This window comes from Salvelinus namaycush, chromosome 30, assembly GCF_016432855.1.
Source record: "Salvelinus namaycush isolate Seneca chromosome 30, SaNama_1.0, whole genome shotgun sequence".
In the NCBI taxonomy this organism is placed as follows: Eukaryota; Metazoa; Chordata; class Actinopteri; order Salmoniformes; family Salmonidae; genus Salvelinus; species Salvelinus namaycush.
Window position 1 is genome coordinate 22,798,629 of NC_052336.1, and position 15,451 is coordinate 22,814,079.

At 43.4% G+C, this 15,451-nt stretch overlaps 1 protein-coding gene across 1 annotated transcript in view; it reads left to right on the forward strand.

The window, feature by feature from the left end:
* Positions 1–6,326: 6,326 nt before the first annotated feature.
* The window catches only part of LOC120025062 (neural-cadherin-like), a 168,536-nt gene continuing 159,411 nt past the window's right edge, over positions 6,327–15,451 (forward strand). Inside the window, exon 1 of the mRNA XM_038969498.1 lies at positions 6,327–7,152. Coding sequence (XP_038825426.1) covers positions 6,327–7,152 — 826 coding nt within the window. The remainder of the gene's footprint in view (positions 7,153–15,451) is intronic.

Here is a 15,451-nt window from a genome sequence, read left to right on the forward strand (position 1 = left end):
CTCACCTCCGTGGTTGCATGTTAGAGCTAAGGAGAGAGGGGCTGCATGACATTAATACCTAACTAGATATCTACGGGCTGTGTTTGTTTAACTGGATGGAAGCTGTGGGCTAGCCAGTCCTCTGGGTCTTCAAGCCTTGGTGGCTCTTTCCCGGGAAACTGAAACATTCTAGTAACACAGAGCCAATTTACAACCCCCTGGATCCTAGATTGTGTTTGCGATGAAGTGAAATTGGTATTTCTTCAGCGCTGCATTGAAAGTGTTTCTCCCTGTTTTTTCTATCAGCCTATCAAGCTCTCTCGCTGACACTCTCCTGTGGTAGGTGGTATTAGAATAGATATCAGAATAATGAGCTATGTATTCTCCTCCTCCATCCCTTGGCCTCCTCCGATATTGCCACTCTCTCTCACACTCCAGTTTGACACGCTCATTGTTTAGCATGGCGTGGATCTTGGGATGGTTAATATTATTCCAGCGCGCTGGTAAAGTCAGATAAACCTTTAATTGAAATTTGGTTGTGGAACACCAGAGAGCGATCGCCTCTGGCTACATGTTAGAGAGGAAAGGCGAGCCATCAATAGAAGTTCGAAAGCTCTGTGTGTGGCAATTCAACAGCTTGAGGCTGTAAGTCCGAACCAGAGGGAATCACTAGACCAGAACATGTACCTGCGATAGCCAAACCGCATGGAAGGTGTCCCCTCAGAACCTATTGCATGTGTATAAAGAAGGACGTTTCACGTTTGTGATCAGAATATGCTCATTTCAATTTGTTACTGTAGCATGAACGTGTATACATTTTTCCTGAACTTAATTGATACAACACTTCCCAGTCAACTGCCAGTACTAAGTTTGTCTAGGTTCGGGGCCAAACTTCTGGTCTCAAGGACGGTGAAATCATAGATTGTTTAAATGTACACATGGTTTTCCTTTAGTTAGGAATATATAAAGGACACAATAACCTATGTTTTGCTAAATTGCACATTTTCTGAACGAGTTGGTGAGCATCGCTGCTGAAGCACGACAGAGATTAAAAAAAAGAGATTCTATCAATGTTTTTTTCCCTCTTGTTTGACTGAATTTAACTGAGTGGCTTGGGTGTACTTGGGTGAACAAATCTAGTCTTACAAATGAATCTAGGCCTATTATCTGTACTGCCAGTGTGTGTGAGCATGTTTTATATAATTTTTAAGGCAAGGATAAAATATTTAATGTTCAGTAAACTGGATAAAATATATGTTACTCTAAACATGTATAAATCATCTTTCTTTACTAGAAAGAGTGATTTAGTTTTACAGTTTCTCAATTCTCTGGCTCATTTTTTGAAACAGTCTTAACATTCTCTAAACTGTAAGTGCAATTGTCACAACTGTTTTATGGGACATCACAAGTCTATTGCATATCTGCAAAATGTAGTAACTCATCCAAAAAATGTAATTCATTTTTCAAAACAGTTATTGTGTCAGTAAATTGGCCAATGCCACCAAAATGAATCGTGAGAGTCGTACTGGTCAGAATGTTTAGATGTTTTTTCACCATGGCAGTCAACCCAGGAAATGGTTGTTATATACAAATGTCAGTTCTGTTGTACATTTCTGTTGACACTGACTGCTTACTGTACTATACAAGAATGTGTGTATCACACAGAGCTTTTTAGATACCGATTTCAGTAGGTAAATGAAAAGACCTGTGGTAGTTCTGTAAAAAACATTAAATTGTACCTCCTCACAGTATGTAACACTACAAGTTCCCGTCGTGGTGGACATCCTGTCGCTCTCGTTGGTCTGGCCAGAGATTCGTCAACATCACATCTGATGTTTTCCCTTGCGATGCACTGGAAAATGCACGGGTCTCCTTGCGTGGCGCAACCATCCCCTGCAATGATCGCCTGTGATGTCCTCACAAGCAGCATTCATGACATCTAACAGAGACATCTGATCTTGTGCCCGATAGTCAGATACTTTCCACCTCTGTGCTGAAAAAAACCTCTTCTATCGGATTCAGGAATGGGGAGGATGGTGGAAGGAACTCCATTGTTATCCTTTCATGCGCAGCAAACCATTCCCTAACAATGTTGGTTCGGTGGAAGCTAACATTATCCCACACAATTACATAATTTGACAAGTGTGGTCTAACTAAACCTCTTTGGTGTTCTGCTATTATGTCTCTGTAAAGTGTATTTAGGAAGGCCAGGAGAAGTTGGGTGTTATAGGGCCCACACCATTCTCACACCATTCTCAGAAATGGCAGCACACATTTTAAAATTGCCCCCAAGTTTGCCTGGTGTCAATTGTGTCTTGGTGTCCAATGAGATTGCGGCCATGTCTCCTGCATTTGGCCAGATTGATCCCAGCCTCGTCCACAAAAACAAGAATGTGGGTCATTTCATGTCCCTCCAGCTCCATTATTCTCTATATGGTAACACAGAAACAAAATGTAAAGTTAGTTTTACATAGCCTATTCTAGAATCAGACAGTTTAGTAGAGTAGAACTGTTTTCTGTTCTTATGGGTATCTGCAACTTCAAGAAGTATATACACAGGCATTATTGAAGTACAGTAAAACTCCCTGTACAATATACCATGTGCACACCAATGGTTTACCTGGACATACTGGCACCACAGCTCCTTCACTCTGTCACTATTCCTCTCAAATGGAACCTTGTAGAGTTGTTTCATAGTCATTTGATTTTTTCCCCCAAAACTCTGTCTATAGTGGAAATGCTGACAGAATTGATATTTGCGAAGATATTGTTGTCATTTATGATTGCACTTTGGATCTCTCTTAGCCTGATGGAATTGTTGACTATGACCATGTTGCAAATTTCTTGTTCTTGCTGATGGCTGAATACTGCTGCTCTGTCACCAGCATGAGGTCGTTGTGCAGTCCTATATATGACATGTAGAGCTGCTCTGCCACCAGCATGAGGTCGTTGTGCAGTCCTATATATGACATGTAGAGCTGCTCTGCCATCAGCATGAGGTCGTTGTGCAGTCCTAAATATGACATGTAGAGCTGCTCTGTCACCAGCATGAGGTCGTTGTACAGTCCTAAATATGACATGTAGAGCTGCTCTGCCACCAGCATGAGGTCGTTGTACAGTCCTATATATGACATGTAGAGCTGCTCTGCCATCAGCATGAGGTCGTTGTACTGTCCTATATATGACATGTAGAGCTGCTCTGCCACCAGCATGAGGTCGTTGTGCAGTCCTATATATGACATGTAGAGCTGCTCTGTCACCAGCATGATGTCGTTGTACAGTCCTATATATGACATGTAGAGCTGCTCTGCCACCAGCATGAGGTCGTTGTGCAGTCCTATATATGACATGTAGAGCTGCTCTGTCACCAGCATGAGGTCGTTGTGCAGTCCTATATATGACATGTAGAGCTGCTCTGCCACCAGCATGAGGTCGTTGTACAGTCCTATATATGACATGTAGAGCTGCTCTGCCACCAGCATGAGGTCGTTGTGCAGTCCTATATATGACATGTAGAGCTGCTCTGTCACCAGCATGAGGTCGTTGTGCAGTCCTATATATGACATGTAGAGCTGCTCTGCCATCAGCATGAGGTCGTTGTGCAGTCCTATATATGACATGTAGAGCTGCTCTGTCACCAGCATGAGGTCGTTGTACAGTCCTAAATATGACATGTAGAGCTGCTCTGCCACCAGCATGAGGTCGTTGTACAGTCCTATATATGACATGTAGAGCTGCTCTGTCACCAGCATGAGGTCGTTGTACAGTCCTATATATGACATGTAGAGCTGCTCTGCCACCAGCATGAGGTCGTTGTACAGTCCTATATATGACATGTAGAGCTGCTCTGTCACCAGCATGAGGTCGTTGTGCAGTCCTATATATGACATGTAGAGCTGCTCTGTCACCAGCATGAGGTCGTTGTGCAGTCCTATATATGACATGTAGAAGCTGCTCTGTCACCAGCATGAGGTCGTTGTGCAGTCCTATATATGACATGTAGAGCTGCTCTGCCACCAGCATGAGGTCGTTGTACAGTCCTATATATGACATGTAGAGCTGCTCTGTCACCAGCATGAGGTCGTTGTGCAGTCCTATATATGACATGTAGAGCTGCTCTGTCACCAGCATGAGGTCGTTGTGCAGTCCTATATATGACATGTAGAGCTGCTCTGTCACCAGCATGAGGTCGTTGTGCAGTCCTATATATGACATGTAGAGCTGCTCTGTCACCAGCATGAGGTCGTTGTACAGTCCTATATATGACATGTAGAGCTGCTCTGTCACCAGCATGAGGTCGTTGTGCAGTCCTATATATGACATGTAGAGCTGCTCTGTCACCAGCATGAGGTCGTTGTGCAGTCCTATATATGACATGTAGAGCTGCTCTGTCACCAGCATGAGGTCGTTGTGCAGTCCTAAATATGACATGTAGAATTCACAAATAGATCATGTTACAGATAGTATATCGTATTCAAAATGTGCTGTATTACTGTATTACTGTGTATTCCTCATACATATGTTACGGTACATTGTGATTTACAGACTTGCATTTACCTTTACAATAGTTGCTGTATTGTTGTGAATGAAATGGTGTAACAAAAGTAAATAACGAGTACAGAATGTTTGCACAATTGATGACACTGTGGACCTGTTTTACATTAGGCTCTACTCTCTGACCTGCCTCTTCCATTGTCAGACCGTGGTTTATGACATGGGCCACAATTGTGGCTCTGATTTCATTAGGGACTCTTATTCCTTGCCTTCTACCTCTTCCTCTATTATGTCTTCCCCTAACACCCCCACCACCACACCCTGCCTGGGGCGGCAGGTAGCCTAGTGGTTAGAGTGTTGGGCCAGTAACCGAAAGGTTGATAGATCGATTCCTGAGCTGACGAGGTAAAAATCTGTCGTTCTGCCCCTGAACAAGGCACTTAACTGGGTTACAATGACAGCAGTGGGTTAACACATAGGCCACCATTGTAAATAAGAATTTGTTCTTAACTGACTTGCCTAGTTAAATAAAGGTTCAAATAAAAATCTTATTTCTCTTCCACAACATGTTGCTGCTGTTCAGGGTTGTGATGTTCCTCCATGTTCATAAATGGTAGTGATTGTTCTGTGGGAAAGCTCCATATAGTATATGCTTCCAAACTTGATTGGTTGATTGGTAAGATTGTGATTCCTATTTCATTACTATGTCACCTGGCAGGTAGTTTGCCAATTTAGCAGACACAGACATCACAAACATTCCATGTCATTGATATTTATGGAATATACATCTACGTCTGACTGAATTTGATTATTGAATGGATCATTTTGCATGCGACGGCTCACACGATGAAATCATGTTTAGAAGTTGTGAAGAGTATGACAGTTTCACTGAGAATCAAGTCATCAGTTTTGATCAGCAAGCCATGTGCATGTAGTTGTTGTGCAAATTGTAGACAAGTGTACTTATTGTTTTGCACACGTGTCAAAACACGTGCAATTTGCTCAAAATGAATAAGACATTCAAATCTGGTGTGAACAAGAAACTATTTGTTCAGAGGTTTGAATTTATTGTTTTTGAAAAAAATATATTTCTCATTCGATAATTGAGCCAAAGCGATTGAGAAAAACTGTAATATTTGTCAGTATATATTCCTCAATTATCAATGACAAATCTAGGTTACTGAGTGAAAGTGATAGTTAAAAACATACAGTAGCCTATCATGCCATTGCTATTGGACACGCAGTGGAAATCAGAAAGAAGACTTACTGTATGGGTTGGAATGAAAAACTGATGGACATGAATAATGTGACGTGGCCTTCCCTGAGGAGTCACTGTAGGCCACGCCCCCTCGAGCACGGCGCTGTCCAGTACCAGATGCTGCTAGTGCTGTCAGAAACACTGAGCGGAGGCGCGCACTTGAGCTGCATTATCCGGAGAGCTGGGCACGCAGACTGCTGCTGGAGTGGAGACAGAGAAGACAGCGAAAGTTCTGCGGCTAGAGCTAGAGCAATGAATCAAACCACGACAATGAACAGCATTTTTGTGAATTCTATGTGTTAGATAATAATTCATCCGAAGTTTTAGAGGACTTAAAATACATGTTTTTCGAAATGATTAAGGGCCCTAGAGTGACAGCATAACACCACTCAGTGTGGTACAACTGACAACAGTCATGATTTGGACAATTTTAATATGCTATTTCGTGACATCTGTACTTGGGAATAAGACAGAGGAAAGGATACCGTTCTTTCATGGACATGTATTCGAGAACTCCGAGCCGGGATCCAAAGTAAACGGTCTCAGCATCCCTGTGAAGCGGGTTGACGCGCAGAGATGGTGCTCCAACTCCGGCATGCATCTGAAACTCTTGGGAGACGGAAGTAAAGATTTTAATGTATTTGCCCACCACAAACGCGGACACATACTTCTGAAAACCTCGATCGTCCTGGACAGAGAGGAGCGCTCCGAGTACCTGCTCAGCCTGGGTCTGTGCTGCCAAAGCTGCGCCGCCACTGACCTTGTGGTCGCAGAAGTTGCATCTGTGAAAGTGGACGTTTTGGACACTAATGACCACGAGCCAACATTCCCTAATGCTGATATAAAAATTCATTTGGACGACGCCACTGCTCTGCGGTCTGTGGTGTATAAAGTGACCGCGGAGGATACAGACCACGGGAAAAACGCTGAACTCATTTACTTTGCTCTTCCCAAAAATTGCAGTTTCTACGTCGTTCCAAAAACAGGAGATGTACTGCTGGTGGACTCTATATTGGGTCTTACCGCCCCCATAAAGTTTAACGTGTTTGCGATGGACCACGGCTGGCCCTCACGGACCAGTCAGAGTATTGAAATAGAGATTAATCCCCGGCAATGGCCAGCAGTTCCACCGCCATCCCAGGGCGAACCGAAAATCAGACTACCTCGGAAGTCGAGGTCCCTGCTAGAGTCGGACGAACCGGTTGTAATAAATGTATCCGAGGATGCCAGTATCGGTTCTGTTGTAGTGAACTTGTACCCAGTGAGGTTTCAGGCTGCCAGCTTTGAGTTGATGGATCCCGGTGCGGACAGCTCGCCGGTCACGGTGAGTCGGGACAGCGGAGATATAGTAATTACACGGCGCCTGGACCGGGAGACGGATCCTCTCGTGGAGATTACTGTGAAAGTTCAGGATAAAAGAGGTGAGAGTGCCTTTTGCTGCTTCAATGTTGTTTCTCTCTTCAACGTACCGCGTTAAAGACATTATTATCTATAAGTGTATTTCTTCTCTCTTTAACTTAAGGGCCTCTGTAAAGTAATTATGGGCACAGTTTGGTCTAAATTAGCCCTCTAAATCGATGTGGAGAGCTGACAACATAAGCTACTCGTATAGCCTCTCTGTAAAAGTGTCAGGCTTTAAAGTGCAATGACTTAAAATGTATTCGTTTCTGTGGTTACATGTTTAATAAACACCCACAGCTTTGCCTTCATGATCCCAAGAGGTTGAAACCATTCATATGCATAACTTATGCATGGAGAGACGTGCGCTTTGTAAATAGTTACCCTGGGAAAAATGTAATGCGCACAAGTTGAGCTTATAATACACAACATAAATTCACATTATACTACGATTTGTTGTCTGCATATGTTTTCTGGTATTAGTGCAGATGTTCTGAATTTACAGGAGGCGTGCGGTTGCTACTGTTTCTGATGACTCGATCACACCGACAGAGCCTTGCATTTTGGGACGCCTGCGTTTGCCTTGCAGCATTGCGTCGCAGAGCGTTTTATTTTGGAGGTGCATAACCCCTCGATCACATCGACAGGGATTGGCGTTTTGGTACACCAGAAGTACATTCATTTCGATATGGAATTCTGAGTTTCCTTGCAGCATTGCATTGCAGAGGAAGTTGCAGTGCGTTCTGTGTGGTGCATACGTTGGCTTTATCGATGCGAACTGTATGAGTAGACGGCTTGACAGAAATGGTAGCAGAAGGCGAATGTTGAACTTTTGTTGCACACATAACCAGATGTTGCTGCATACCATTTTGCGCAAAAATATTGTCAGTGTGATCGAGGCATACATATAGGTTAATTATCACCTGCAGAAATGGCTCCATTCATGTACTTTTTGAGAACCAGGCTACAGCTAAAATTGCATTGCTAATGCAATAATATGTGTTATTTGCACTGCTCGCATTGGTAATCCTGCGCCCAGCATATGTGAACCTGTCTGACCATGGATGTATACGAGTGTTCAACCTCCTTAGTATTGGCCGCAGCAGCTCCAATTGACACATACAATGTGTATAATTGCACGAAATTAGCTGTAAAACTGCAACAAAAAGTGTTGTAAAGCAAATGTATTTGCTTACCCTTTGTTAATAAAATGCCCTATCTGCTAAGTGATCCCTCCGTACATATTAATTATAGTTTTTAATCACGGTGCTGAGTTAATGTAAGTGAATGTGTAGCAACTAATTGTATAGCTAATAGGCTATGTATTTGTAGATCGACTGAGGTGAATGAACCTACAGCAACGAACCTGATAATGGATGCGGTAATCTTAGCTTGTGTTTTAGTTTTTACTGTTCTCCAAATAGCATTTGAGTTTTTAAATTGCATAGAAACGCAGTAGATGAGCTTCAACACACACAGACCTCACACAAAATCTGACCCTGGCTATGGCCCTGTGTCTCAGGCACGATAAACCGCATTGTTTGAAGTGATAAGTGATGTGCTATCTTTTTGGTTTTGAGTGGGGACCTGTAGATGATTTTAACCTAGGCCTGCAGTATTGGCTGTGTTTAGTGTTCATATTTGCAAATGTACACATTTGCCAGTTGCCTCTGTCAGGCAGCAGTACAACCCACCTTTTACGTTTAATTGCTCAGTTGCCGTGCACTGTGCTAGAAAAAAAAGTGCAATATTTTACCCAGCTGTTCTAAAGTGATGGGCGAATTACACAATATCTGCGTTCGTGCAGATGGTCATTCAACCAGTGCTGCCTGTCTACAACAATGAGCACAGGGAACTTGACGTCTGTGTGTGCAAAGATGGCGCGCTCTGCATTCATTTCTAGGCTATGTGAAGTATGGGGGCCTATTTACATGCATTGGAGTGAATAAAACCCGCATCATTTCTCGTTTTCTCATTTCCCGCTGAGTGTTGTGAAACTTTTTTAATCAAATAACCAACTTGACTTGATTTCAAATGATCCAGCAGACACCCGTGTTTAATATGGACAAATCTGTGCTTGGGGAACCGGAATTTCATGTGGTGGGAATGTGGTGGAGTCTAATCCTTTTTGAGTGGAGATCCTGCTCGACCTGGCTCCATATGCTGGCATTATCCATGTAATCCCATCTCATACACGTTCTCATTTCTGGGATTTAGAGTTGCAGCACAGTTTGTTGGAGAACTCGTGCGCTTCTTCGAGGGAATAGCGAGGACTTAAAAGTAATGCGTTTATCGTGAACAGTGTTCTCCATGGCCCACTCACATCTTTCCGCGGCATCCATGCGCTGCGCAGCCGAGGCGCGCTACAACCATGCATTGTTGCCAGGGTTGTTGATTTAATTAGCTCGGCCTTTGGTGTTTTCATTACTGTCTGTCTGTGTGCTTGTCCTGTGGCCCGAAGACCAGAACCTTCTGTAGATGTTGCGTGTCTGGCAAAGAGGGTGTGTGTGTGAACTGCGAGATAGCTTCTCGGAAGCCAGGGGATTCACAGTAATGAGGGAAAAACAGCTGGCTTTAATCAAGTATGAGAGGTGTGTCAGTTGACCTCACTTATAACAGTATCTGTGAACTAGACCAACTCCCTATTGAGTACATGTAGACTAGCACGCATGATATTCTACATCTAAATTTGTGCTACTAAATTTAGTATGGTATGTTATGTTTCTTATGGTTTGTAATAATTTGTGAATGGCAATCACCCATTTTGTATGATTTGTTACGAATTACAATTCATATTATATGTTAACCATTTACAAAACGTACAATATGTTACGAATTTGAAAAAACGTAGAATATGTTACAAATGTGGAAAATGTACATTATGTTACGAATTCTAGCTAGGTGTCTGAGGTTAGCTAGCTCACTAATGTTATCTTTGCTAGGGATTAGGGTTAGGGTTAGGTTAAAGGGTTAGGGGAAAGGTTAGCTAACATGCTAAGTAGTTGCAAAGTAGCTAACAAGTAATCAAAGTTTCTAATTAGCTAACATTGTACGTGATGAGATTCGAACTCATAACCTTCGGGTTGCTAGAAATTCACATTATACGCCCACCAATCCACCCCGACCAGCCACCCTCCTTTCGTTTTTGCGTTAAATAACCATTTGTCTCATGTAACCATACCAAACGTAATATATCATACTAAATGGAGTGCCTTGGATTTACACACAGAATAATACGAAATGTTCTGAGACCAGGTTGATCCTACAGGAGAGTAGGAGCATGCAGTCAGAGACAGATGGAAAATGAAAATATATTGTCTGTTATTACTTTATTTATCAGGATCAAACAGCCACTGCTATAAATCTTCAAACAGCATATTGCATTGCACATTATTAACCATTATACAGACATGCACACTCAGCGATGCACACGTTTCTGCCTAGTGGCCAGTGAGTGAGCTAGGCTGTGGTTTGATAACAGAGCTCTGCTGCAGCTTGTATATCGTGCTTATTCATTCTGTGACTGTCCCCTTCTCTCCTACCTCCACTGGTCAGTTGATTCTCTTTTTCAACTGACCAGTGGAGGTAGGAGAGAAGGGGACGGTCTGAGGTGAAATACTGGCTGGCCTGGGGTGAAATAGCCTTCTCATGTGAGTTGGTCTCTACTCTCTATTAGCTTGTCTGAGGGGAGTCACCCAGGGCTCTTTCTGTTATCTGGCGTTGGGGGAGAGCAGAGCACCACTTGAATCCTATATGGTTATTCCTATCTCTATCTGGCTGTCTGTCTGTCTGTCTGTCTGTCTCTGTTATCCACTAACACTGGCCTCAGCCTTACCCTGGCTGTCTCAGCCACCTAAGCGGTCCCAAAAACACCCAGCCCCACAGACCTGGGCCCTCTGTTTCTCCCTTTATCCCTTTATCCCTCCCTCTCTCCCTCCCTGCCTCCTTCACATCTTCTCTGAACTCCACGCTCTGAAGTCTCTCTTCCTAATTGCTGTGTGAACTCTGTACTATGGAAATAGAAGGCCTCTTTAGCTGTATATTGGTTGAGGCTATGGGCTCCTGTTTGATATGTCTGGTCTCCATGATATTGCTGCAGTGGGATCAATTAATGTGTGCGTGGGGACGGAGAGGGGGAGCGTGTGTGCAGATCAAACAGGCGTGTGGCGCCAGACTTCCCGTCTTAACGCTCTCTGCCTTGCGGCACTTTTTACTATCTCCATATCCCGTCAGGGTCATCATCGCTCTATGTCTCTCTCTCAATCATAGCATGTTTTTTCATGCTTCTCCATCTCTTTCCTTCCACCATCTCTCTCTCTCTTACCTTCCCCCTTTCTCCCTTCAGCTCCTCCTCCTCCTCTCTCTCTCTCTCCCTCTCAATTCAATTCAATTTAAGGGCTTTATTGGCACGAGAAACATATATTCACATTGCCAAACCAAGTGAAATAGATGATTAACAAAAGTGAAATAAACAATAAAAATGAACAGTAAACATTACACTCTCTCGCTGTCTCTCTGCTGTCTAACACATCGTATCAGACCTCTGTCTGTCATGTCGCCCTGAGTGGTTGTGTGATCTTTTATCTCATAGAGAACATGCTATGACTGTCAAAGGCATCAATATGATGGGGTGCATATTTGTCTTGCTGAAGCACACTTGAAGCTGGCATAACTCTCAATCAAACTGACAAAGAATTGACTAACGCGTCAGACGCGCATTGAGTTTGACAAGAACCCCAAACGTGTTATATACACAGTGGATCTGATCATTCCCCATCCATTCTCCTCTATCTATCTAACCACCATAGTGTTTGACTGTTTGATCCACACAGAGAGAGCTGGGATTTGGGTTTGAGCAGAAGTTGATAGGTTTTCGGGGACTTAATTCCTCTCCTCCCTGGTGTTACTGTTAATCTGATTGGGAAGAGCCTGGAAATTAAACAGCATATGGGAGGCTTCATCTCTCTGTCAGGGAACCAGAAGATTGTGTGCTTGCTCACGTGTACACAACACAAGTTAAATAAGTTTCTCTCTCTCCCCCTGCCCACCCCCTCTCTAAAACACGTACACACGCTGTGCAAACACGCATAGACATACATGAAGACGCATACATCCAAACCCACATAACATATGCACACAACGCACACCTACGCAGCATATGCTCCGATGCAAACATTCTCACCTGCTGTAGATACCCTCGCTTGCACTCGACTCGCACATACTTTGCCCTGGTATGATCCATGAACAGAATTTATACCTGTGAACTTCTACAAACTCTCTCTCTTTCTCTTTGTCTGTACTTCACACCCTCTTTTCTCTCTCCTCCACTCTCTCAGTTTCATCTCATCCCTCAGTCAGTCATTTCACACATGCATACACACACACGCTCACACACACGCTCACACACATACTGTACCTTGCACAACAAGCTTGGCAGATTTAAAGAATAATAGAATGATTATAGATTTATATAATGCGTTTCTAATAAATTGCATGTGATCTGGAAGTAGATATTCACAAAAATACATACACTACTGTTCAAAAGTTTGGGGTCACTTAGAAATGTCTTTGTTTTTTAAAGAAGAACACTTTGTTTGTCCATCAAATTAACATCAAATTGATCAGAAATACAGTGTAGACATTGTTAATGTTGTAAATGACTATTGTAGCTGGAAACGGCTGATTTTTTAAATGGAATATCTACATAGGCATACAGAGTCCCATTATCACAAACCATCACTCCTGTGTTCCAATGGCACATTGTGTTAGCTAATCCAAGTTTATCATTTTAAAAGGCTAATTGATCATTAGAAAACCCTTTTGCAATTATGTTAGCACAGCTGAAAACTGTTGTTCTGATTAAAGAAGCAATAAAAACTGTCCTTCTTTAGACTAGTTGAGTGTCTGGTGCATCAGCGAGGAGGCGACTCCGGGATGCTGGCCTTCTAGGCAGAGTTCTTCTGTCCACTGTCTGTGTTCTTTTGCCCATCTTAATCTTTTATTTTTATTGGCCAGTCTGAGATAAGACTTTTTCTTTGCAACTCTGCCTAGCAGACCAGCATCCTGGAGTCGCCCCTTCACTGTTGACGTTGAGACTGGTGTTTTGCGGGTACTATTTAATGAAGCTGCCAAGTTGAGGACTTGTGAGGCATCTGTTTCTCAAACTAGACACTCTAATGTACTTGTCCTCTTGCTCAGTTGTGTACCGGGGCCTCCCACTCCTCTTTCTATTCTGGTTAGAGCCAGTTTGATCTATTATGTGAAGGGAGTAGTACACAGCTTTGTACGAGATCTTTAGTTTCTTGGCAATTTCTCGCATGGAATAGCCTTCATTTCTAAAAACAAGAATCGACTGATGAGTTTTAGAAGAAAGTGCTTTGTTTCTGGCCATTTTGAGCCTGTAATCGAACCCACAAATGCTTATGCTCCAGATACTCAACTAGTCTAAAGAATGCCAGTTTTATTAATGCTTTAATCAGCACAACAGTTTTGAGCTTTGCTAACATAATTGCAAAACGGTTTTCTAATGATCAATTAGCCTTTTAAAATGATAATCTTGGATTAGCTAACACAACATGCCATTGGAACACAGGAGTGATGGTTGCTGATAATGGGCATCTGCACGCCTATGTAGATATTCCATTATAAATCAGACGTTTCCAGCTACAATAGTCATTTACAACATTAACAATGTTGTATTTCTTTTTTTCTTTTTTTTTTCTTTCTTTTTAAAAATTGTATCCCCTTTTCTCCCCAATTTTCGTGGTATCCAATCGCTAGTAATTACTATCTTGTCTCATCGCTACAACTCCCGTACGGGCTCGGGAGAGACGAAGGTCGAAAGCCATGCGTCCTCCGAAGCACAACCCAACCAAGCCGAACTGCTTCTTAACACAGCGCGCCTCCAACCCGGAAGCCAGCCGCACCAATGTGTCGGAGGAAACACCGTGCACCCGCCCACCTCGGTTAGCGCGCACTGCGCCCGGCCCGCCACAGGAGTCGCTGGAGCGCGATGAGACAAGGATATCCCTACCGGCCAAACCCTCCCTAACCCGGACGACGCTAAGCCAATTGTGCGTCGCCCCACGGACCTCCCGGTCGCGGCCAGCTGCGACAGAGCCTGGGCGCGAACCCAGAGACTCTGGTGGCGCAGCTAGCACTGCGATGCAGTGCTCTAGACCACTGCGCCACCCGGGAGGCCCTAGACTGTATTTCTGATCAATTTGATGTTACTTTAATGGACAAAAAATGTGCTTTTGTTTCAAAAACAAGAACATTTCTAAGTGACCCCAAACTTTTGAACGGTGGTGTGTATGCATGATGAAAATAGATTTTCAGTTGAGTATATATACCCAAAGTTGATATTTATAGCCTCACTGTTGTGTATTTCTAAAATCCCATTGCCCAGCAATCTGTTTACAGTAGATTAAGTCAGCTTGGAAGGATTAGAAAGGCAGTGATGTGTAAAACAACACACACTTAATTACTGGAAGATTGTAATGTATTAGGATTTACGGTGACGAAAGGGGACGAGGGAGCGAAGGAGATAATGCTTAAGTACTTATTGGAATTTTTGGGCGTTATACCCGATTCAGAGGGGTTGGGTTAAATGCGGAAGACACATTTCAGTTGAATGCATTCGGTTGTACAACTGACTAGGTATCCCCCTTTCCCCTTGCCCTTTTCTTATCCGTAGCTATGGAATGGAGTGAATGGCAAAGTGATCATGTGAATATACTGCACGGTACATAGTTTAGGAATCGTAAACAGGTGCTGAAGATTGAGAGAGGGACATGTCACTAAATATATGTCCTGCCATGTGCATAATCATGGCATGTGCATACTGTATATGCAAAAGCTCACCTTAGACAGAATACCACAAACACACAAACATGATGAGGCCCTGTCCGTCATCTTCTTGCCGTCCCTACGCTCCCCCCGCCAGGCGTGCGGCCTCCGCAGTAGCAGCGGACTTGGCTGTCAGTGTCACTTGTCACCAGAGTGCGTGTAACTGTGAGTGGCGGGGAGAGCGATCGATGGGTCTGACTGAGAGATCACACAGCGTTTAGTCAAGGCTCCGCTCTGGCCGTCTGCTGTGGCTAAGACCACCACTGACCCAGCCCGACTCTCCATGATTGAGTTCTGTATTTGGATGAAGAAGATACATGTTGGAATAAAAGAACAGAACAGATGAGTTGCTGAGTGCCACACACCCCCCTCCCCCCCTCTCCCACTCTCTGTCCCTGAATCTAGCATGCCTTCACAAATGAGGAATTTGTCAATGCATTTCTTTGACAGTTGTTGTGGCATTTGATGGAATGT